Source organism: Oreochromis niloticus, linkage group LG14 (genome assembly GCF_001858045.2).
Source record: "Oreochromis niloticus isolate F11D_XX linkage group LG14, O_niloticus_UMD_NMBU, whole genome shotgun sequence".
NCBI lineage: Eukaryota > Metazoa > Chordata > Actinopteri > Cichliformes > Cichlidae > Oreochromis > Oreochromis niloticus.
The window spans coordinates 33,280,546-33,306,784 of record NC_031979.2 but is presented as its reverse complement, the minus strand read 5'-3'; the positions used below and the strand labels follow the sequence as shown (position 1 = coordinate 33,306,784).

At 40.4% G+C, this 26,239-nt stretch overlaps 1 protein-coding gene across 9 annotated transcripts in view; it reads right to left on the bottom strand.

Moving 5' to 3' along the window:
- Nucleotides 1-17,886, bottom strand: part of aplp2 (amyloid beta (A4) precursor-like protein 2) — a 52,077-nt gene extending 34,191 nt beyond the window's left edge. For 5 of the 9 annotated variants that reach the window (XM_005474799.4, XM_003459117.5, XM_019367702.2 and 2 more), the window contains exon 1: nt 17,567-17,883. In XM_005474799.4, coding sequence (XP_005474856.1) covers nt 17,567-17,638 — 72 coding nt within the window. In that variant the 5' untranslated portion in view covers nt 17,639-17,883. Of the gene's footprint in view, nt 1-17,566 lie in introns of all 9 variants that reach the window. The other 4 variants (XM_013266771.3, XM_013266769.3, XM_025898044.1 and 1 more) reach the window with 2 other exon arrangements.
- Between the last annotated feature and the right edge of the window lie 8,353 nt (nt 17,887-26,239).

Here is a 26,239-nt window from a genome sequence, read left to right as displayed (position 1 = left end):
TTCACACAGACAAACATTAGGGCTGCAAGACGAAAGAGAGAAGAAAAGAGGGAGAAAGAGAAAGAGGGGAGAAAAAGATGGGGTGAAAGATTGAAGAAGTGGAGCAGGGGAGAGCGAGGAGAAGAAAGCAGGGAGACAGATCATTAGAAGCGACAGAATGGCAGGACAGGACAGAGACAAAAGAGGGTGGTTCGGGAAAAAAAAGAGAAAAAAAAAAAAATGGATAAAGAGGGAATGAGGCCACAGTTGCAAGAGACTGGCATATGAGCCAGTGTGGCAGAGAGGGAGAAGAGCTGCGAAGGCTGAGTGAGTGGCACTGGGCATAACACAACAATAACAGCTGCTCTGCCCTGTTTGGTGCATTCAGCAACACTCTGTCCTTGTGTGCAAACATGAAAATGACCCTCAGCTCTATAGGATTTTGCGCATTTCCCCTGGCGTTCACACATATACAGAGCAGACGTACAGTAAACAAAGCTATGTCTGTGCTCGGGACTCTCCTGAACAAAAAAAAAAAGGAAAAAAAAAAGAAAATGTGCGCTCATTGCCATGGCAGTGTGTCTCAGTCTGTTCAGCAATGTCACAAGCAGAAACTGCACCAACTGCTGCTGGTTCCTTCTAAAATACTTACCAGACAGTAAGTCACGGCTTGACTTATGGGAGGAATCCTGATCAGGGGAGATAAATACTAAACAGTGCTAGAGTTTCAGGACAACTGCATGCCACATACACTGTGACTTCAAGTGGTAAAAAACACATGAAGTGATTGATCTTAGCTGAGTTATTAGCTGTGTAATGTTCAAGTAGCAACATCGGGGGCTTAAAAAAAAAAAAAGAAAGCCAGGGTGGAAGTGCAAAAAACTCCAAGAAAAAAAAAGGCATCCATAAAAACAATTGGTGACGTCATGGTAACCACATCGATCTTCTACAATTATTATATGGTAACGCTAGGCGGACCAAGGTCAATTTGTCAAGACAAATGAACTTCAAACTACCCTAACTCGAGTAAAAGAAGTTTATAAATTAGAGTTGTCACAATATGTTGTCCATGATAACACTGTTACAAGATACAGTGGTGTTTCAACAACAAATAAATTACTAAAACACTCATATCAACACCATCTGGGTAACTGAAGAAGAAAAATAAATCACCCTAAACAGGCAAAAGGTAGGAATTTAGTTTTTCTAGTGTTTTCAATGTTTTGTTCTAGCATGAGAGGTCATGATGTTGAGATATTGTAAGTCAAATTGTGAGGAGAGTCCATATAGCACAGGTAGGTTTAAATAAAAATGGATTTGATAATTCAAGCACTTCAAGATGAAGCGATACAACATGCTGTACAGAAATTTTGTCAGGTGCTGAATATACTGCACTGCTATTTACCATATAAAAAGAAATTTCTAGGTAAAACAGCAACTTCAGTGGGAAAGTCAGTGTTTATCCAACTTTACAGTGTGGTTATACTATTTCTGCAATATGTGAACAGATTTAGAGGTGAAGGATTATGGGAAATAAGGTTGCAAAACAGGGCTGAGTTTGACTACATTCACATATATTAGCAAACATCCACCCACCTTTTGCTCATCCAATTCAGGATCGTGGGGGGACTGGAGCGTATTTTAAATTAAATGGCTGCTGCAAATACAAATAAGGAAGAATAACTAACTCATCATCTTTACCAAAAACATCATTACCACCACCTGTCAAACCTCCAAGCTGCCCTCAGATGTGTTGATTTAACTGGAAAAACATATTTGGATGCAAATAAAGATCTGACTTTTACCAGATGTTCATTCCAGTTGAGAATGTTTTTAAATCTTTCCATGCTGATGTACGATTCCCTGACAGGAATTAAACTAAATTAGTCTGGATGAAAATGTGTGAAAACGGAGGACCTGCAAGTCAGAGTATTTGTCTGTTGGCTTTTTGTGTTGAAAAGCCGATGACTGCAAAATCGCTCCAGCCATCAAAGTGAGAGCAAATTCAAATTCACATTGTGTCTGAATGCAGTCTGCTTTAAACTTTTCACAGAGTTAAAAAGATCCCAGGCGGGCCGACTTTCAGAAAAGCATCACCACATTGCTTCACCCACACTCTGTATGCTTAGCAGCCAATTTTAAGATTTAGCTGGTACTCTGACCATTTTTGGAGCTTCCTAATATATACAGTCACTCAATATCATTTCCAAATGTAGCACTGTCAAGCAGTTGAGACCCTGTTAGGGGGCCTTCATAGTCACTTCACATTTTCAGTCAAAGCCTGAAAATGCATCTCTTCAAGATGAACTTCATGGCAGCCTCTCACTGCTCAGTCATACAAATGCCATCTCTCTTTTTTCCCTCCTTTGCTTGCTATAAACTGCTCTAACAAAAAAAAGAAGACTGACATCTACTTCACTCATGTTTGTTTTCCTCTCCTCTGCTCTCTTAAAGGATCACCATATTATCACAAGAATATTGCCTGCGTGCTGTCACTCTCATCTCTGCACTCCTAACTGTATGCTCCTTGTTATCATTACCTTGTAATTATGCTACGTCTTATTTTAAGAGGTTGTGGACACAAGAGCCGACTAAAAGCCTGCCATGTAAATGTAAATGTAGGGAAGTGGAGAGATACTAGGCCAAGAGGAAAGAAAAAAAAAAACACTGTTAATTAGAGCAAAGTACTTTTTTCCTTCCAGTCTTTTCACTGGGGAGAAGGTGTGTCTGGGCTATTTATATGCAGCTCCAGTTGGTGGGCCAGTGGGGTCTTGTCTTGCAGGCTCACCCTGACCAATGGAGCTCATTCAGAGAAAAAAAATAAACACTCAAAAACTTGATGAGGGTCTGTTGTTTTGTCAAGAGAAACTATCCTCATTAGAACTGCATTTCATTCGAAGAAGTGTTAAAACTGTGAGCTCGAGTGGGATTACAACGGTGAAATAGATTTAAAGGTAGTGTGCTTCATTCGCTTGATAAAGAATTCTACCAGAAAGCTGATTAAAACAGGTAAAAGCATGCTTCTGTGACATTTACATTGCAAATAAGGTATTCAAAGTGATTCCAGTCTGCAATGGCATGTTTACAGGAGAAGCAGGTAACGTGGGTTTATATAGTGAGTAACCTGATTTTATTGTAGGTAGTGTAAGAGCTGTGTGATATTTACATCATCATTTCACCAATAAATATAGGGAGTAGGCAGCATGGTGGCATAGTGGTTAGCCTCACAGCAAGAAGGTCCTGGGTTTGAATGCACCAACTGGTTGGGTGAAGGATTATGGGAAATAAGGTTGCAAAACAGTCTGGGATTTCCCCATGTCTGTCCATTTTCCTCAGGTTATGGCAGCTGGGGTAAGCTCCACCCTCCTGTAGCCCTTAACTGGATAAGGGGAAGTGGATGGATGGAAATATAAGCAGTGTCAAACTCTGTGGTGTTATCCTACCAGCTATCTAAAGCTAATCATGTGGTTCAAGAAGACATGATGTGTGTTGCCTCCTGCACGCTCTATCCAGGGAGCCCTCTCAACTAAATCAAAGTAATTCCAGTAGTGAAAATCTATTTGAAGCGATCTATCTTCTGCTCTGTACTACAGGTGAGAAAGGACAACTTCAGACAAAGTGCTGACTTCATTCCCCCGATATTGTCTGTGTTCATGTGGCAAAATGGCTAAAGAAACAGATCTAAGACTTTGAGTGCCTCTGAGATTAGAAAATACTGCCCAGGGTTTTTAGAAGTTCTCACAGCTGTGATTATTTTATCCTATCACTGCATTCATTTGGGAATCCGTGGTGGAAGGCATTCTGAATGCAGAATGAGTTTTTGCGGGTTTTTTAATTTTTATTGCCAACGCCCACAGTGTTAGTACCCCCCGCTGTGCTGGCAAACTGAAATCGATAACAGGGCTGCATTGTGCATTGCTGCAAATCAACCTGCTTCTTTACTGTACACATGAACATGATCAATACATTCATGGAAATGCTGAGTCTGACTCTCTACACCATACACGAGTTGAGATTTCTTGACCTTGGTGGTCAAGAAATCTAATAACTAATACAAAGGTAGATTTTGCCTTTAGACAGTATGGTTAGATGGTTAGATGGTCCAAGTATATCAGAGACAAACCCATGAGTCCATGCAAAGTGTGCATCATATATCCATAAGCGTGAGTCCAACAGGAAACTGTGTGACACAAGAAAAAAAACCCAAAAAACAGTCCATGGATACAATTAACGTGTCCACTCTCTGACATCACAGGAAAAAGGTTTTCACTCCTCTCCATTTAAATCTTCACGCAGGCTTCCCCTGTAATACATTTTCTCACATGAGTGCTGTCAGTGCTGTGTGGTCACACCATCTTTCTCTCAGCTGTTATCTGTGGCATGTCAGACACACTGAGCTGCTGTTCAGATGCCCGTTTGTTCAGTTACTGATGGCTGACATGAGGATGCCTGCTGCATCCTGTGTTTTATTATTCTTTCATTCTGAGGGCAGGAGCTGCTGCTGAAGCGAGGCGAGCAGAGCAGGAGGGAAATGAAGAGCCATTTCCACCACAGCCCCTCTTGACATAGATTTCAGACGGCATTCATCTCCCTGGAATATTTCTCCAACCCGTTCACCTCTCCAGCCCTATCAAACATTGCCTGAGGACCATCCACAGCCATCATAATATTGCATTTGGTCTTCCCTCCTACCTGGTTAGATTAGCTACATACAGAGCAGATTGGTTTTTCTCTGGTTGATGAGCGGGAGGCAGAGAGCACAGTGAATGGAGCAGTAGAGGGAGGAAGGAAGCAAATTTCTTTTGATTCTGCTTGGGGAGTAGAATTTGCAGTGCATGCTGCCAAATTTGGGAAGAAACACGTCAAGTGATTGCAAGAGGCTGACTACAGCTTCCTTGTTAGTCCAATCACTGTCAAGAGAAGTCGGGGAAAGAATACAGCAACAAAGAGGTGCTGAAGGCCAGAGGCAGGGCTGAAGAATGCTACTATTAGAGAATAAAACATAGAGTCTGCCATCTATCGCAAAACCATCTCAATAATTATCCATCATGAAAAATTGATCTGTGTCTCTCCTGGGCTGGCTCGTAAAGCACAGCAATGAGCTGTCACTATAGCTTTAAAATGGGAAATAAAAAGAGCGCAAGACTCTATAAATTGGTGATTGCTACTTAAGAGCCACAATTCTTACTTAGAGGTTTTTTAATGGGTAACTGAATATAAGAATTTATCATTTTGTGAAAAACAACAAAACATGCTGAAAATTCAGAGTCTAAGATCCTTGATGTTCTGCGCACAGAAGGTTGGCATATGGATTAAAATAAGTTAGAGAAATTACTGGAAATAAATCTGGTGCTGCAACGATCAAGTGATAATTACACCGAGGGCTTTACCCACAGCTTGTTGCTTAGCTGCAAGCTAAACAGGTGCATGATTGCATAAGTAATGTACTGGAGTTTAAACCATTTCTTCCAGGAAGAAGATAATTGCTTTTCATTTTTGCGCTAATGACTCAAGGACTGTGATGACTGAGGTCCATTTTCAGGTGAATTTATTGCAGCATCTTCACAGCTGCGCGGTATGCTGAGCATGCGTGTCTCTTCTGCAGAGATCCTGTCACCACAATCACCCATTCTTCTCTTCTGCCCACTAAAAGCTCTCAGCATGAGCAATCCCTTCAGTCCTTCATCTCCCTCCTTTCATCTCTATTCACTTTGAGCGCTCTGGACAACTCTCTGCTAGCTCATCTCCTCTTCCCTCAGCCATCTCTATACATTTACCTCTCGGCCTGTTTCTCCCGCTCTCTCCGTATGTCTCACTCCCTCTTTGAGCCATGTGAGCTGGCGACCCTCTCAGCCCTCTCTATCCCAGCTTACAATCCACGTGTCCTGGAGCGGATTACATTCTTGACATCACTACGCCAGATGTTTATGACTAAAATAGACATAACATCTAACCTCACCACTAAGTCAAAAGAATGCATTTATACTTGGTTTCACAGGAGGCTCCTCTGTTGTAATAATAACAACATTAATAATACGATTTATACAAAAAAAAAAAAATGTTGCCCTACTCTTTCCTCACAACCGCTTCCTTCTTGTTACTTACTGCTAAATTTACTATTTTCTCATGTTTTCCCGTCCCTTCAGAATTTTCCTCCCTCTTGTATATCCCTCTCCCAGCTCTTTCTAGCGAACCAGTGGAGATCAAATAGCCGACACGCTGTCCGGTGTAACATACACATTAGCATGATTAAACTGGCCATCGGCTGCCCATTTATTAAAAGCCCTGTGTGTTGGGTGGGTGGGAAGTTCTTTTTAGCCAGTGAGTTGAGTAAACATGGATGGGCTGTATGTTTGCGAGTGTCATGTGTGTGGTCGGCCTAGTGGCACCAAGTTAATGAGTTAATGCAGGCTTTTTGTGGGGGATTTGAAGTCATGTTATGAAGCGATAGCTCAGTTAAAAGTGATAACCAGGCATGGAAAAGTAGGTGGTGGGAGGACTCCAGAAGTGGCTTCACGGGAGATTTGGAGCTTAGGCAACTGTTAGACGTGGCTCAGCTTGTTTTGAACTATGTGCCTGTGTTTTCCACAGGCCACTTTATGTGGATGCAGACTCTTCCCCTACTTTGTACTGCACTCTCAGCAGTTTAAAAGGGGAGGATTAGACACAGGAGTGTGCCTCTTTCTCGTCTGCCAGAGCACAGTCACCTAATCTCTCATGCTGAGGAGAGGGGATTTTGGAAAAATGACCTGTGCTCCTTCACTTTCTTTAGCTTCTCTTCTTTTCCTCTAAGTTGAGTGCAAACACAACTGCATCTTTCCTTCTTTCCTTGCATCCTTCCTTCCTTTCGTCACTCCCACTCTTGCCTTTTCATTTTTCTGCTGGATGAGTCCATGCTCATCAGCATGCAGCACCACACCGCTGCTCCTCAGAACCAGGCAGGCTGGCAGACAGGCAGGCAGACTTGTCAATAAAGGAACCAGTAACAGGGTACCTCAGCAAGGCCTCCAGCCCTGTCACTGATGTCTCTCTCAGCTGCCTGAACTCCCTCAATTAATGAGCATGTAATTGTTGAGCAAGCAGAAGAGAAACTGGGGAAGCGAGGAGGAAAAAGCAGCTATGAGGTGAGAGGTGCAATTGACGAGTAGTATATTGAGAGGAGAGCCAGGTGAAGGAAGCACAAGGACAGACTGTTCTAGTGAACAAAGTAAGACATAAAATAGCCAATTTGTCCAAAATGTGCGTTGCAGTAGAGTCAGCAGCAAGAAGAGAGGAGAGGAAGAACATAGTGTAGTGTCTAAATCAGAGGGCTGGCGGGGGGAATGGTGCTCAGCATGAGCCGACCTTGACAGCAAGCAGCTTCAAGGGCAACATGGAAATATCACATTCGGTCACTATAAGGCAGCCATGAGTTGCGGTGAGGCCATCCTGGGGCAGGAGTGCAGCCAGAAAACTGCTGGAGAAAGGAGGAGATCAAGGACATGTAGCAATGTTTCCAAAATGTGTGACAACAGGAAATGATAGCAGCTTACAGATTCATGATGTGGGAGGAGAAAGTTGTTGACCTGTCCAGTGATACCAGGGATTTGACTCTGATGCCACAGCCAGTTTTAACATATTAAGAAAGCAAATGAAAAATGCAAACGTCAAGTAGCCTGCCCCATTTTATTCAGACATCCAGTAAATAGCAAATGGTAGCATTTTGACTACAGGAGCTCTCTCACAGGAGAAGAGACCTTTCCAGCTGACAAACCTGGTTATAAATAAAGTCTAAATGATTAACCACCCCAAAACATCCATGCTTTCTAAAGGATCAGAAAAGTTCAGGGAGAGGTCGGCTATGCTAAATGTCACTGATTAGTCAAGCGCAGTGGTGCTGAAAGCCGGTTGTGTTGCTGGTCAACAACAAGGAAACAGCCCAAGAGGTTTTACAACCAAGTGACAAACAACAAAATTCCAGCACTTTCCCTGAAGACATCCAGAAGGTATTTGAAGACTGATCTTAATGTTTGTGACTTTTAGCACTGCTGTTGAAATGCAAATCTCAGATCTGAGTTAATTGGACTCCTCTCTATCACTTTGTCACCAAAGTTAGAGAACAAAATACAACTTTTCAAATGAAGTCATTTTATCATACAAAATATCAAATGTTCATTTTCCCAAATGTGGAGCACTGACAGACCAGCAGTCTGAATCTTACTCACAGGAACATTATCATCAATGAACTGCGAGACAGCCTTCATCATTCTCATATTACAAATTTACATGTACCATAAGCCCTGAGGATTTCATGTTAAAATGGATTTTCAAGAGAAAGAAAATATTAAAAGTCCTACATTTGATATTAAATTCATTTTTCATCACTTACTGAAGTTGTATTCTTTTTCTCTCTAACTCTGATTGCTACTTGGAGGCATGCTATGGATGGCGACTGAGTTTGACTTTGGCCGCGGCATGCAGTGTCGCTCTCCCATGACCACCCAAGCTGACTTTAAATGAATCTGTGCTCTGATTGCAGAGCTCCCTGCCTCTCCTACTCCCCTGCAGATCCTGAGCAGTGGAGCAGAGACACAGCCCACACGTCTGTATTAGCCTGCGCAGCTCCAGGCAATGCAAGGGAGGCCATCTTTACCAGGGGAACATGATGGATGTAATATAGATATGCTTATCTGTCATTAAGCTCTGCTCTGCCCTCCCTCGGCCTATCAGCAGGGGGAGGGCAAAGGGATTTCAATCAGACTAGTGAAGATTATAACTCTAGTGAGACGTGCTGAGGCCGAAAGCTAATCAGTCATGTCCCTATAGAGAAGGCACATACTTCACAGCAGGAGCATCCATCTCTAAGCCTGTCTACTACTTGCTTTTTGTCAATTGTCTGACCTTGCTTTGCCACCTCCTGTTCCTTTCCCTGCAGTGTACGGCCCGTCAAACCCTGCTGCGGTATCCTGCTACTTGTCTGGGTGAGATCCCAAATCTAAATCAGCACAATGACAGCGAGTATGAAGCTGACAAATCCCTTTGCCCTCACATGACTGGGCCGCAGAGCCTGCCTGTCAGCTCCAAGCACCTCAATAATAGCGCACTGATGCTAAATATGAAACATAAGGATGGGATGTGATGAACACTGAAGGGAGTGGTTGGAGGGAAGGTGGGGAATGGAGGAGGTGGAGTTTGCTGAAGGCAGCTAGCAGCTCACAAGGCTCTATAATTAGCTGCAGAAGATCAAATGACTTTTAATGGGTTTGTCTGAAAACAGCAGACTATTTCAGATTTCTGCTCGGAGCCATATTCATATCTCATCAAACTAATGGAATTCTCTAGAGTGCTTGATTGGGATTTATCTCAGATCAAAATGGCTGATAGAGGTGTGCAGCAGAAACATTCATTAACTGCAGTTTTATAATGAAAAAGAGAAAAAAGGCCCATTTCAGGCCAGAAATGCATAAAATTGAAATGGCTCTAACAAAAAATTTAATTTACACATAATGTCAAACAAAAGTCCTCCAACTTGTGATCTGACAGCACTTCTAAATTCACGGCTTGATGCACAGTCGTTGCTTCAAGAGTCATTTCGCAGTGGGCTGATAGTAACTCTTGTAACAGATAATGGAAACCTATACTGGTCATTGGTTGGAGAATTAAAAAGACAAATACTACCAGGATAATAAGAGGGTCAAAGCTTGGCTAATATCAGGGCTGGATGAAAGTCGGGTACCGAATGCTAAGTATACTTCCTAAAAATCAGGCCCAGAGCATGCAGCAATACCCAGTAACACACACTGTGAGCAGCAATGAATAGGCTCAGGGGACTTTTCAGTGCAGGAACAATTTGCTGATTAATTGAGTAGCTTACCAACAGAATATTAACAGCAAATTTTAGCTTAAAAAGGCCAGCTTCACCAATATGAGGATCTGCTGCTTTTCTGTGTCTAATTATAAATAAACTAGAATACTGCTTGACAGAACAGGCATCTTATTAGGGCGTTGTGAAAGAAATATGATTTGTAAAGACAAGTTTTCAATTCCTTCAAAAAGAAAATTGAAAAACACTGAAAAATAATCAACATTCACAAGCCTGTCCTTTTGCCTACCTGACCCTGTAAAATAAACATATATTCCTAAAAATATTTAAATGTAAATATCCTGAAATACCCCTTATTTCCAAACTACACTACATTCCCATGTTTTAGCCCCTCCTTAATCTATACAACACACAAAAATCTATCATTTATTCCCACTGTGAGGGCAGGGAGGGGATCGGCAGCCTGTAGCTCTCCACCATGCATGAAGAACTATTACTGAATTAATTGCAGTGCATGAATATAGGAGCAGAACAGATAATTATGGGGGTGCAAAACTCAAAGGAAAAATGTTTTTCTGTATTCGATCAAAGGAAAAAAATACATCTCATGCTTCAACACCAGGTTTTCCCTTTTCACCTTCTCTCTTTTATTGGTACAATCTTCCCTTGTTATGTCTTAGTTCCCAGGGGAGCATCCTACAGGGCTGCTATTTGTCCTTGGCCACGTTCTCCTTGAGAAAGTGCTGTATCAGACTGGTTGCTAACAGGGCCGTCACAAAGCTCGAGTACCAGTGATGGCGACGGCCGCAGCAGAAGCAGAAGCACCAGGAGCAGGCCTCTCTCTGGGGGTATATAGTTACACTGCAATGCTTCTATCTCTTACAGTTCTGACATTTTCATCTCTTTACACACACAGAGACACACACACACAGGAGGAGGAGGAGGGGACAAAAAGAGGATAAAAGAAAAGGATAAAGTCTGTGCTGTCCTTGGTTTCAATTTGGATGATAGCATTTCTACTACAGGCACAGAAGCAAAGTGGGAAGAGATATGTAGGAAGCTCAGTAAGCAGGAAGACGGACAGGGAGGGAGCTGGAACTAGCATGCTCTGTTTTCCCTGGCAGCGGGTGGAGCATTTGTGCAGTGCTCTCAGCAAAACAGAGCACTATGGCAGCAAAATAGCTTGCCAGTCATTCATCCTGCTTATCCAGACAAGAGTACCACCTTTCCCCCATTAACCAATCAAAACAAGGCACTCTGTGCTTATACCTGTGCATGCAGTTTAAGTTAAGAGAAAAACCTAATCAAATGGGACGCAAGCCATCCCAAAACAACAACAGAGCAGTCACTGTGTCTGTGATCATCCCCATCACGCCCCAAAGCACGTTCAATGTGACACCAAGACACAACACATCAAAAGATATGACCTCCCAGCATGCTGCAAGCACACACAGTGGAAAATAATGACAGAGACACAAATATAGCCACACACAAAAAAAGAAACAAAAAACGACATCCAAGAAAAGACATCAATTATGATTGAAGTTTGGAAAACTAGGTCTGATTTCACTCCTCTTGTTTGTCAAGAGAGACAAAATTCAGTTGAAGATGGGTTCAAACAGATTGAGGGGAAAAGAAACACCCCTTGAGTAATTTTTCCTTTTACATGTTGTGATGCAAATGAACATGCAAACAGCAGGAAACAATGCCTGGCACACAGTTAAACTGGCTCTTTGATTCTTTGCTGCCTGCCTCCATTTTATCCCACTGTGTGCAAGTAAAAGAAAAAGAAAAGAGAAAAGAAAAAAACCCAGACAAATCAGTGCAGAGGCCTCGCCCGCGCCTGCACATGACTCACTGATCTGCACACCTGAATAAGACCAGGAGCGAGGGGAGGGGACAGTAGACAAAGTCCTCCTCTCATATGGACAAGCAGGGACTAAGGGTGAGACAGGTGGGGCCATAAGCACAGACACGAGTGCACTGTAACTCATAGATAGCACACCAGATATTTTATTCATGGGAAGAAAATTTCAAGCAGCAAGAGTGACTCACTGAGCTGTGGGGACACACAAACACACACAAACCCACGTTCAAACCGAGTAGGGGGTTGACAGGGTTTATCCAGCCTACACCGACTGATTTCTCTTTGTCAAACAGAAACTACATTAAAAAATAAAGTCCGAAATGGCAGGGCTTCTTTAAAACGGATTAAAAGGGATGTGTTTGTCTGCTGAACTCGCCACAGTGTATAGTTACTTTCAGTGCTATCACAGGAACAGAGCTGCTCACAGCACAATAAAGTGAGGCCTTTGGACTTCAGGCTATGCATTCCTGAGCACTGTGGCATACAAACTGACATCTTGGCATCTGTGCTGAGCCAGGCTATTGTTGAGAATACACAGACACAAGTGTAGTGCCGTTCACCTTGGCTGCATATACATGGGGTAGATCGTTATGGCTGTGCAGATTGTCCTACATATGGCAGAGGGCCTGATGCAACTTAAGTGATGTGCAGCCATGGGTGTCTTGATTTGAACCCACTGACTCCGAGCCAAGTCCCCATCGCCCAGGATCTCTCACCGAGAAAAACTGACTAAATATGTGATGAGCAGAGCTGCAAGAGGACTCGGGCGCACAAACACACACCCACACGCAGACACATTTCCAGTTGCAAGAAAGAAAAAAAAAAAGACAACTCTGCTCACTTTGGATAATTAGGGCGCACGCAGAGCCTCGGAGACAAAGCCTGGCATCGTGAGAACAAGGCTCGCCTGATGAGGCCTCTCTATTTAAATCCTCGGGATGAGCCGCGAGTGTGTCTGTCGATGGAATCGCTCCAGGAGACATGCACAAGCTTGGAGGAAGAATCAGCCAAGAATCAGGCAGTGAAAGGGAAGACGGAGAGGCAGACGGAGACAGAAAAGTCTAGATGAGCCGAGTGGCAGGAAGGTATCTTTGAGGAAATGAAAGGACAGAGATTAAGGGCTTAGATTCAATCAGACATACCTTCCTACAGTTAGTCATAGAGCACAGATCAGACTTCAGTGTTGAGCGAACACCACTGATATTACACACAGGTGACTCACTGTTTTCTGTGCCACTTTGAAGTCAGTTTGCCTCTGCAGGGTGTGGAAATGAAGGTCTCACTGAGTGGGCGAGTGAAATCAGTGAGCGTATGCGTGTGTGTTGGGGCAGGGTTTCTGGGATTAGTACCGTTCCCTTTGCAGATCTATAAGCACCCAGTGTTTCTTGTCACTAAGAGGATTCTTGGGATACGGGGCTGTCCCAACAATTGAAAGCAAGGTTTTAGGTGCTAATCTACAAATTCAAGGGCGGGTGAGGCTGATGCTCTGCTGATGGAGCACATGTCACCGCCTTCACCTTGACTGACATGGCTGAACGTGGAGGTCAAAAAGGCAATCTTTACAGCTTACAGAGCAAAGAAAAGCAACAGCCTATGGAAGGCTTTAACTGTGCTCCACCACCCACTATGTTATATTGACAGATCATTATCAAATGCAAATGCTCCCGGATAAAACATTGCCAGCAGTCTTTGTCCTTATTTCTGCTGGGCATCGAGATCCCCTCTGTATGGTAAGGACACCCTGGGTTGTCTCAGGCTATTCAAGGACACACAAAAGGCCTTCATAGGAAATCATTCAAGCCTGCTAACCGAGAGCTCCATAGCTCCCGCCCCAACAATCACAACCAAGTGGGGGCAGTCATTCACATGCAATTGTTCACTATCAGCCCATATCCAGAGCAAATACACTTGAAAGCACACTTTAATATCAGCTTGCCTATAAGCACGCACACAGGCTTTGACCGATGAGAAAACATTGCTGAAAGAGGAATGCAACCAAAGTGTAATAACCTCAGCAACCCAGACATTTTTTTTTTTTTTTGCAGAGGGGGTATATTGGAAAAAAAATCTTCTCTCGATTACCTCTGCTTGTCCATTTCTCTAAGGCTATTCTGACTAATGCATGTTTGTAAACAGAGTTTTGCCAAAGTCACTCTACTAGCATGAGTTAGCACTGCTGTCTCTTCCATACAAGTTCTGTCTTGCCTTGAGTTTAGAAACATGATGATACATCTGATGCTACAGGCCAGCTGGAAGGAAAACACTAACATTTTTTTAATGACAGGCACAAAAATGTGATGTGGTGTTGCATAACACTACATTTTACACTGTGTGCGTTGTGATAATCACTGTTTGCTTAAGTAAGTAGAGAATAAAATGTACTGAATGTAATAGCTGTTCCTGATATTCTGTATTCTATTAATCCAGTGGGAGCCATATTGGCAAATGCCTGTGCGTGATGCAATTCTCTGGGTAAACCTGCTTCTCATTTCCAAATATCTCCAGAAAAGATGCAGCTGCTCACTCATGATTCTCCACAAGTGGGTGAAATTAAAATAAAAACCCTGATTCTTGTTTTTTGGATCTGAAATGAAACGGTAAAAAAACAAACAAAAAAACAAAACAAAACAAAACTCACTGCAGTAAACCCTGCAGTACAGAGATGGCCAGATGAGAAAGCTAACCTACAGCTGAAGAAACAAAAGCTCACAATCTGCCACTCTCACAGGTATTCGACAAAACTAAACCGTTTACACAGCTGAAGTCAGCAGGCTACTCCCGAAACACGAAAAAGGCGGAATTACAAAATGAGAGAGCAGTTTGGCAATCACAGCAGAAACGAAATGAGGAACAACGGAAGGCGAATACTGGATAAGAAGGGAAAACCATGTCTGACAAATGGTGAGTGTGATTCTTAGAAGCTTGACAATCACAACTGAAAAGAAATGAGGAACAATGGAAGGTGACTACTGGATGAGAGGGGCAACAACTATGTCTGAGCAACAGTGAGTGATTCTTAGAAGCTCTCAGTGGCTTCAGCTACTTCAGCTGTGCCTCCACAACCTCATTAGCATTGCCCAATCTCCACACACCAGCAACTCCACTAGCAGTGTTGGGAAGGTTACTTTTAAAATGTATTCCACTACAGAATACTGAATACATGCCCCAAAATGTATTCTGTAACGTATTCCGTTACGTTACTCAATGAGAGTAACGTATTCTGAATACTTTGGAATACTTAATATATTATCATGCTGTTTACAACTACATGAATGTCCTATTGCTGTGATTTATTACTGTTACTGAAGGTCCGCGGCTCCGAAACGTAGTAAAGGGACCTCTGGCTAATACGTCGGGTTCGTGTCGGGCTGGTAGCCGAAAACTAGCTTTACTTTGTTGTCTGGGTCAACTTTGCTTGCGGGAGACAGAGAGAGGCGTTGAAAGGCTTCTCCAACGGAACTTATTTTTTCCGGAGGAAAACACGAACACAGTGTACAGTTGAGTCTTAATAGCTTACTTACAAATGGGCTCCTCAGGCACTCTTCTTGGCTGCTGTGGTTATTATTATATTTACATGCTTCCAGCTCCCGTTTTTGCTCCGTGACAGCTCGGACTTTTCCTTTCTCTCCCTCCCTCGCTCACAGACACATAACGGGTATGGTAGTCCATTCTCCCTGCAGCACGGACTACACTGCCCATGAGGCTACATGCTTTAGAGCTATGCCTGTAGCATTCTGCCTTTTAGCTTAGCACAACAACAACAACAAAAAAGCGCTCTCTCACCCAGGAAACACGCAGAGAGAGAGCGCGTCACCCTGTAACCATGGCAACCGTAACGCTGCCGCCTGGAACAACAGAACGTAGCTGTCAAACAAACCCAAACAGTCCTGACCCGCGATAATATGAAACAGGAAAGTACCGCCGTGTATTCCATTTATTTCAACAAAGTAACTGTATTCTGAATACCACCTTTTTAAACGGTAACTGTAACGGAATACAGTTACTCATATTTTGTATTCTGAATACGTAACGGCGGTACATGTATTCCGTTACTCCCCAACACTGTCCACTAGCAAACAAAAGCAGCAGTGAAAAGGAGGAAGATGATTGCTTGGTTCAAACTACAGCTTGACTTCATTATTGTGTCTGTTTAGATACACCTCAGTGTTCAACTCAATTCTTAGAAAAAAGCTGACCTTTGTGAATATGTATTTTACCTGAATAAATTAAGCTGTGAGCTGATGTTAATCCTGACCAGTCAGATCATAAATTGAATAAATACATTGTAAAATATTTATCCCTTGGGGTTTGTCATCTTATTTTTTCAGCTCTAAGGCATTTTTATTTCTGTTTTACTTTACAGCAGTATAGTTTGGGTATAATATTAAATATTTTTCTTTGTGAAGAAAGTGTATTTGCAAAGAAGGCAGGTGCAAAAACAAATATGAATATCCATATTCTGTCCATGCAGTGTTTTACTGCAATAATCCAACAAAGAAAAAAGGCCCGTCCTCCAGGATACCCATCAATTAAACCACAGGAATCCTCAGCATGTGCATTAAAGTCAAGATGCAGAGCAGCTTCCATAAATTTCTGAATTTAATCTGGGTGACTGATCAGGAAATTCATTGATTTCATCCATTAATCATCTCAGGAGAGTCTGTCCTGTATCGATCAGCACGTCCGTGTGGTTAGTAAGGCTGACTGAGGAGGCAATCATTGCAGAGGGGAGAGGTCTTTGTAGAGTGTGCAGCAGCATAGATTTTGTTGGGGACATAATAACCATTATTTCCCCACACACAATGCCAGCCAATACTGCCTCAAAATGGCCGAGGTTTTTTTTTTTTTTTTTGGTCGCAAATACAGGAGAGAGAAACATTCCCTGTTAAACACAAGTGCCAGGAGAGGATATCTCTTTAAAATGTTTTGTCATGGTTGCTTCAACAGTAAGCAGCAATACTTGTGTTTACCCTCTGAGGGGGAGGAGGGTGGTGGGGCTGTTTGCTGTGAAAATGGGTGCATTGTTATCCACTGACACACACACATGTCTGACACTGCAGGCATCACAGTTCCTGGTGAGCCAGCAGGAAAATAGGACATCACGTAGATAAGTGTGCAAGTGTGAGAGCGTGAGTGCTTGAACAAGGAGACCAACAATTGGACCATTTGGGTCAAACATATCAACTACTGAGAGGTAATTCAGTGCTTCTAAATATATTATCCACTCTATTAAAACTCTATAGAGCAGGAACTCAAGTCTGCTATAAAAGGTGGACATCCTGTTGACACAGGAAAAGCTACAATTAAAAATACACTGCATAGGCAAAAGGATTCCCTCTTCTGTAATATGGTCTATACATTCATGACGTACAGCAGGCTGCATGACTGTGTGTGATCCAGTGCAGAGGTTCTATGTGTCCCTAAAGGCCTGACTAAGCACCAATTGTCTATCGTTTGATCTCTGCACCAAATCCTGCTATAGTTCTCGTTATAGGACATTTGAGCCCCACGCTGGTCAACTCGCCAATAAACTGCAATCAGTGCATCAGAATGAAGTGAAGGATGATCTGAGTAATATTTAAGTAGTTTGAATATGTATGAACACAAGACGAAGCATTTGAAACTATATAAAAAGCAGGTAACATAAATTTAATAAACCCTTTCCTCACTGCTGAATTCATTCCGCTACCTGTCGGAATCCGAGTGTGGAAGAGAGTAAGTCTTATCAGTATATTTCACGTCAACCAAGGTAACATAGTGTATTCATTAGAAGATCGGCAAAGCTTAGCTGTAAGTACCTCATGTGAGGACAGGGCAAAATAATCAGCTTTTGCTTGAGGCTACCACATTGGTCTTTGGATCTTAGACTAACCTGGTAGGCCTACACAGTAAATCAGGAAACATTTCTTCTCACATACCTCAATGTAGGCGGCCAACGTTGGAACCACAATGCCCAAAATAAGGACAGATATCGCTGGGACCGAACCCATCTTCCAGGATCTCGGGTAATGCTACTGTAAATAACTTCTATCCTGTGAGCTATTTCTGTAAGGTGACCTCCGAGAGAATAAAGACCAAATCAAGTCCAGGGAACAATCTGATGATCAGACCCCGACGAGCGAGACGAGTCCTGCTCCGCTTGTTTTGTTACCCGAGCTCGACAGAAAACGTTGGAGGGGGGGCTGAGTGTCGCTCTCCTCTAGAAATGTGGATTGTGTGTCTGTGGCGCGGCAGCTCTGCCTCTGCTGCCTCCTCCCTCCCCTGGTTCCTCTGATCTAGAGAAGTGCGCACTGCGCCATCAGGCGGCTAGCGCGCAATAACCATTCACCCAAAATATAAACCACATTAGCTGACGCAAAAAATTGGGACACTTATTGGAGGATTAATGCCATTTACTAAATGAAATATACCTCAATATATTTATCTGTAGTAAGCTGTGGGCTAAGACTTCTTCACATAAAAACGAACTTATTTTCAGACAGTGAGCTTTTGTGCCAACGTTTCCGGAAACAAGAGGAATATGGGCGAGTTTCTTTATTATGTGTCACTTAAAGTCAATACCGCTGCATTTTTATAATAATAAATGTATACAAAAAATTTATGAACACAACATGAAAGGTAGGAGCATTACTGGTCAAAACCATGTGGCTTGTACTTTATTCATCTTAAAAGCGTGAGCAGAATCCCGAAGCATAATTTTAACCCATCTGGATCTTCATGTTTGCATTACTGTTACTGCACCAAAAATGTGGAGTACAGTTGGCTTTAAAAATGTTTAAATAATAATAATAATCTGACATAATCTCTACACACATTCTTTTACACAGATTTACTGACATACTGATGCCAATGATTTAATATTTTTAACAGAGTAAGAACATCACTTTAAACAGACCCATCATACAGTAAAGTCAATCTAGCAGTCATTATAACTTCCTGGCCGACATTACAAGTAAGATTTAGATCATGGACGTCATTTCATACTGTGGGTCACATACACTTTGATCTTAAGTGGCCTGGACCAGTGAAAATTCCTTTTCCGTCAAAGCACACAAGTTTAACTACACATTTAATCCCTGAGATACATATATATATATTTTAAAGTGTTATTTCAACAGTGTGTATCAGTTTTTCTACATGACAAAGAAATGCATGCTGTAGTAAATGAAATAAATCTCTCTGTGTGACTCTTTGGGATTAAATTGTAAGAAATCAATGTATAAAATTGCAGAAAACGTTCTTGTAGCCCAGAGTGCCCTGTAATAATAAAACAGAAAGTTTTATTATATATTTTAATTTAGAGAAAATGTCCCTTGTTATATTTAACAAAAAGTAGACCAGCAGAAAATAATAGAAGTGAAAAAACAGGAACTTTTCTGTGATTTCCCTATTTATATATTACTTATTTACTTTGGGATAGTATGAATGGCAATGAGGGAAGTCTTTATCAGAAGCCAAAGCTGTAAAACTTATGAAAATACAGTTAACAGTTAAACATTTATGCCCTGCTTCACATTTCCCAAAGCCAACCTAGTGGGCCAGATTGGATTCTGTTCTGGCCACCGGGCCTTATGTTTGACACCCTTGATTTAGATGATTTCTCATTCTTGTCGGCAGGTTATCTGAAGCGTACTAGGGAGCATCATCAGGTTTATTCACAGATACTCAGTGTTTCAAAAGGGATAATGGGCAAGTTTCTTTTTTTCACTTAAAGTCAATACCGCTGCATTTTTATAATAATAAAGGTATACAAAAAATTTATGAACACAACATGAAAGGTAGGAGCATTACTGGTCACAACCATGTGGCTTGTACTTTATTCATCTTAAAAGCGTGAGCAGAATCCCGAAGCATAATTTTAACCCATCTGGATCTTCATGTTTGCATCACTGTTACTGCACCAAAAATGTGGAGTACAGTTGGCTTTAAAAATGTTTAAATAATAATAATAATCTGAAATAATCTCTACACACATTCTTTTACACAGATTTACTGACATACTGATGCCAATGATTTAATATTTTTAACAGAATAGTGGAATAAGCTTTTACATACTTAACCAAAAGAAAAACAATACAACAACACTACACATATATACAGTGTATGTAATGCATATGTAATTTGCAAACCTTTGAAACAGATCAAACGAATAACTCTTAGGACCTAAGACAATAACCTCCCACACTTTTTGATGAATATAAGTCTATAAATAAGATGGGGGCAAACCAACAATAACCTTATAGATAAGAATATCCCAGTGGTAGACCACCCAATCAATGCATACAATGTTCAGCGGTAAATAAGAGTTTTAAAACTTGTAATGAATCTCAGTGCGCTATGATACAGAAACTAGCATATGCAGGTCTTCCCTGGACACATGCATATAAGTAACATCACTGTAATAAAGTACAATAATCAAAGTGGAAACTACAAGGCTCTGTCTTGCCTCAAATGAGAAACAGGACTTTATTCTAAAGTAAAACCCAAGTTTCAGTTTATATTTCTTGACCAGCTGCTTAATGTGAGATGTAAACAATAGTGAGTCATCAATTGTAATTTCAAAGTACTTGTATTGAGATACTAACTCAGTCTCAGAACCTTGAACTGTGGTAATACATGAAAGGTTCAGTTTTCTTGTTAGATTTCCAATTTAAGAACATCACTTTAGTTTGTTTAGCTTTCTCTTTTAGGTTTTTAAATCACAAAGGTTATGCTGTAATGTTGTGAATAGGACTGAAGCTGAAAGAGTGCATGACTAGGAGTACATCATCATATGGCAAACAAATAAACAGTCTTGTACATGTGGAGGTCTGGATGCCAGGTCTATGGAGACGATACTTGTCTTGTTCATAGTATTTATATACAAACATCGTGAATAGACTTGGACTATTTTACAAAACTGCAAATGATGTGAGCAGCATGTCTCCGTTTTGAACATAACATCACAGAAGAAAATTAGATTTTCTTTGTTTAAATAAGGTAATTATAAACACACAGTCGTACACACATGCAGCTTGGGTGTTTTGTGACTTGAGTTTGTTTTACTAGAGTGTCAGTTCTATTTCTCTCTGATGGCTTATTGAAAAAAGCCTCATGTAAATTTGATTTTTGCTCCAGGCAGCATGCACAGATTGGTTATTAATTTTTATAACATCAGTTGTTAGACGTGTCAGAGCAATTCTACTTTGCATATGTTTAGATTAATTTTGGTATGTGTCAGTTTGATCCCCAGATACCTGAGTAAAAATACATCCAGAAAAAAGAAGAGAGAGAATTAATTTCCTGTTTCGGCTTGCCAGCTAATATAGTCCAGTGAGAATGCAGCAAATTACATGTTTACTTTGTTGTTGTTGTTTTTAATTATTTATTTAAAAATAAATTACTTTGGCTGTATAAAATAAGTTCACTTGAATGTAATGCTACCTGTTAATTAATGATCTGAATTCATTCAAAATCCAACGTGAATTGAGGAGTTACATTTCAGAGGTTTAAGGAATTGTTTCAGTATGAAGTAACAAAACTCACAGAGAAATGTCAGTTTTCCCCAGTTAAGTATTTAGTATTCAGTCATTACATGGAATCAGCAGGATCTAGTGGGTTTGTGTTGTGGACTTGATGTCAAATATAATCAGACCCATGATACAGTAAAGTCAATCTACGAGTCATTATAACTTCCTGGGTAGAGATTACAAGTAAGATTTAGATCATGGACATCAAACTCATTTCATACTGTGGGTCACATACACTTTGATGTTAAGTGGCCTGGACCAGTGAAAATTCCCTTTCTGTCAAAGCACACAAGTTTAACTACACATTTAATCCCTGAGATACATATATATATATTTTAAAGTGTTATTTCAACAGTGTGTATCAGTTTTTCTACATGACAAAGAAATGCATGCTGTAGTAAATGAAGTAAATCTCTCTGTGTGACTCTTTGGGATTAAATTGTAAGAAATCAATGTATAAAATTACAGAAAACGTTCTTATAGCCCAGAGTGCCCTGTAATAATAAAACAGAAAGTTTTATTATATATTTTAATTAAGAGAAAATGCCCCTTGTTACATGTAATAAAAAGTAGACCAGCAGAAAATAATAGAAGTGAAAAAACAGGAACTTTTCTGTGATTTCCCTATTTATATATTACTTATTTACTTTGGGATAGTATGAATGGCAATGAGGGAAGTCTTTATCAGAAGCCAAAGCTGTAAAACTTATGAAAATACAGTTAACAGTTAAACATTTATGCCCTGCTTCACATTTCCCAAAGCCAACCTAGTGGGCCAGATTGGATTCTGTTCTGGCCACTGGGCCTTATGTTTGACACCCTTGATTTAGATGATTTCTCATTCTTGTCGGCAGGTTATCTCACTGTAAAATGTAATATTGTGTTTAATTAAAAATATTAAACAGGCTGAACTCAATTTTTATCAATTTGTTATTAGAACTCAATTTAAATAAGTTACCAGTACTTTTTATGCAAAAACGCTGATAAACTCCATTTATTTCAGTTGTCTTAACTTAGAAAAACTAAGTAAGCTGGAAGTTTTGCTTCTCAGTGCGGAAGGATGAAAGATGTGGTTTGAAAATGCCACGTGACTACCGTCCTCCTCCCTCGCGGATCAGTCCGCATGTTCACGGTGCATTTTTTATGGAATATGTTGAGCAAACCTGGAGAAGCGTCAGCTCAAGATATTATTGTTGTCATTGCTGTGGATCTTTACCTGATACACTGACTTGGTGAGTAAATGTTTACTCTTATTCAAACTGATTTTGTGGCTTCTCTTAGTTTAGCACCAGGTTTAAAATCTTGCTAGCTAGTTAGCGTTAGCCTAGCGTTGCTGCTGCCGCTGGGCTCATGTTACTTAAAAATGAACACCACAGCCTTAAAAACCTTACATAAAACTATGTGGTGAAATTTTCTGTTGATTGTTTGAAATAAATAAGTGAGATAAGAGCCCAGACAAAATTCTTCGGGAGGTGCAGCCGTTAGGGGTGGGGTAGGTGTGGGATGGGGGGTGGATAACAGAGCTCTCCGAAAACGTGGAAGCACTTTTGCAAATATGTGATATTTTGATAAATTAAGTAGATATTTGAGCATTACATAGCTACATTGTCGCCTGAAAATATCTTAAAAGGTTATTTTGTGACCCAGAAAGGGTAGTCTGGGGAAAAGGAGGATCGCATTTGTCGGCCACGGTTGTCGGAGCCTGTGCATACTTGTAAGCGCGGCAATGGCGGAGGAGCGCCGCTGAAAAATTTATTACTTTTTCTGGGTCACAAAATAAACTTTTAAGATATTTTCAGGCGAGAATGTAGCTGTGTAAATTTCAAATATCTGCTCGATTTATCAAGACATCACATATTTGCAAAAATGCTCCGACGTTTTCGGAGACGTCTATTTTTTTTTTCATGCTTTGTGGCAGCTTTAGAACATCTGTGGCATCTATTAATGTCAAATCTAGCCTTTATTTAACAACATAAGCAAACTCTATGTTACAATGATTGCACAGCCATTAAGGATCAAATCAGTTTCTGAAAAATGTTCTGTTTTTTCTCCCTCTGCTTGCTTCTTACTGTCTTTGAGGCTCGGGACCAGCACTCCTGCTGTTGGACAGAAAGACATCAGTAAGTATTTTGGTTTTCCAATATATTAGCAACTGTCAGTGACATTTATATTAATCAGGCTGAACTTTAATCATACTTTAGATCAGCCTGTTTTACTTATTGTTTTATTTGTGCTTTGGTTTGGGGAAGTTGTTTTTTTACTGATCTTTTCCTGTCTTCTGTTATTAGACTTGAGATGTGACTGCATTATGCTGTTGCTGGTGACCACAGTTAATTCTACAAAACTGTGTAAGTAAACAAACAACAACAGTTTGGTCTGCATTTCTTGAAAGATCACATCCCCCAAACTTAGTTTAGAGGGTCTACACTGTATATAGTGAAGTCTGCAAGTTTTCTAACAGCAAAATCTGTTTTGTGCCCAAAATCATTTTGCACATCATTAGAATGAAAGTTATTGGCCATGTTTGCATAGCCCTTTTTTAAAATGATGCTTTCATGACATTATTGTGTGTTGGGTGGTGGTCAGGGCTATGCAGACTGACAATTTGGGACATTGAATGTCACCTCTCCGGTGGGGAGGGAGCCTGAGATTGTCTAAATTGGAGTCTGTTCTATACCAAATGCAGAAAAAAATGTTTTAAGAAAGCAATTAAGTTCATGTTCCAAAAAATATGATTGTTTGCTTGCAGGACACCAGGAGAGACGAGTCCTCCGTCACAGATGGTGTGGTCAGTGAAGATGGTCGCCTGCAGGTTCAAGCTCATTGCATCTCCAACCCACATCCACTGCCACTGTACTTAAGGGAAGTTAAAGACTTTCTTCTGCACCTACATTTGGATCACCTCGATCCATGATAGTCATTCAGGCAGTAATGCCTGGACTGGAAACAAGCATCCTTAAAATAATACAACATTCCAGCTCCTGTGTTGGAATGGAAAACAGATGTGTTGTTTAAATTAGAGACTGCACTTGTGACAGAACAACAAATATTTTATTTTGATTATATAAGTAATGTAAGTACAAAACAAACTGTGGTAGGCCTAAACTTATTTTCAGAATAATTAAATCTGAGACTTTGTTTAAGATAATAACAGTGATGGCAATATAATTGTTTGTTGTTCAGCAGAACATTGTCCAGTATGTTGGCTGTTGTACTTTGTTGTGTTTGAAAATAAAAGTTGGGCTCATTTTAACATCATTACAAAAAGTGTTGTTAATTATTTTTAATCATATTCAGGTTACCACAAATTGTTTTTTCATTTAGTTGAACTTAACATGTTTGTCAGTAGGTAAACAATTAGTATTGTACAGTCAGAAATATCAAGTTATTCATAATACTGCAGACTTGCAATGTATAAGTTGTCCTAACAGTCATCTTAAGTAAGCTTTACTTAGTTTTTTTGAGGCAACGAGTTTCCATAATTTTTTTGAGTTCTGGGAACTAATTAGATTTTACAGTGCTGAAGCGTACTAGGGAGCATCATCAGGTTTATTCACAGATACTCAGTGTTTCAGTCTGGGCTTCAGCTGAGCCACTTGAGGACAGTCAGAAACTCATCCTGAAGTTTCTTGCTTCAGATCAGTTCTAGCCAGTCCCTGTTGCTGTACTTTTTTTTTTATAAATAGGTAAGAGATGTTTTTCCTCAATAAAAAATGCTCTTCAAAACACTCAAAGCAGGGTTTCACATATCTTTTACAGTCTATTCTGTGCAGCTGATCCACCATAAAAGGCAAAGTCTTAATATTTTTCTGCAGTGAGGTTATTCCACTGACAATCTTGCCCATATACTTAGTCCAGGCTGTTATCTGAATGACAACCTCAAGTCTTTCCTAAATTGCTGCATTTTGCAATTATGGATGACCTTGTGTTCAAACTCTCAAAGTTCTCTTAATGGTTTTGGTTTTAATGGACAAACAAACAAAAAATAACAGGACATGAAAAATAAATCAGTGCAGAATGTCTGGCATACTCTGCCCTGGTGGGTGATTGAGAACAGACTGAAGAGCAAGAATCAGTGATTGCAAAGTTTATATTGCACTTGGTTGAAGTGATCGCAATCTACTTTTATAGCAATCAAACAAAGCAACCACTGTGACCTAATTTCTTTAAGGTTACAAACGTTACTGGATTTCAAATCCAGTAGTATCAAGCTGGAATAAATAATTTTAATACTGCATTAAAAGCGAGATAAACATGAAAAACCAGGAGTGTTTGGCTCTCCCTAGTGGCCATCTAAGGGCACTAGCATTAAATCTATGAGAGCAATATACATATTCAATCCCTGTAATATTCTGGATATTTATAATTGAGCTATTTGTATATATTAGAGCTATTTCTTTTATTATTATTATTATTTTTAACTTTGTACTTTATTGTATTATTAAACTTCGTTTAATCTGTTATTGTTCTTATTGTCTTGCAGCAACTGTAATCAAATAAATTCCTTAGGAATGAAAAAGTATTCTGAATCTGCAACATCTATGCAAGCAAAGCAGACATTTCATTGTTCCGGTAATCAGCTTCAAAAGACACTCAGACATTAGTAATAGAATTGTCTGAAACTAAGTACTACAACTAATAACAATTAGCACATACAAAAAGATACGTTTTTACAGGTGGACTTTGGACCTTTCCTTTGTTTCAGGCCAAAACAGTAACAACCGGAAGTACCGGAAATAAATCTGTATTACAGCTAAAATTGACATGATGATCGTTACTTTCTACGCATCCACGACAGGGAATTGACCAGTCGTGCTTCCAGTTGTATTTAAGTCACAACTCCACTCTTTAACAGACATAAAAAATATTTATATGTAGAAAGAAAGACATTTAATAGTATATTCCACATATGGCTGTGGTAAAATGTTACCACAACTTTGAAAGGTGTGGAATCGCCTCTGTGGAAAAGATTAAATATAATTGGATGACCATAGGGTATAATTTTTTGATTGGCTGTAAATGAACTGCTAAAACTGAAATGTTATAACTAGAACGAAAGAAACTTACAACTATAACATCAGT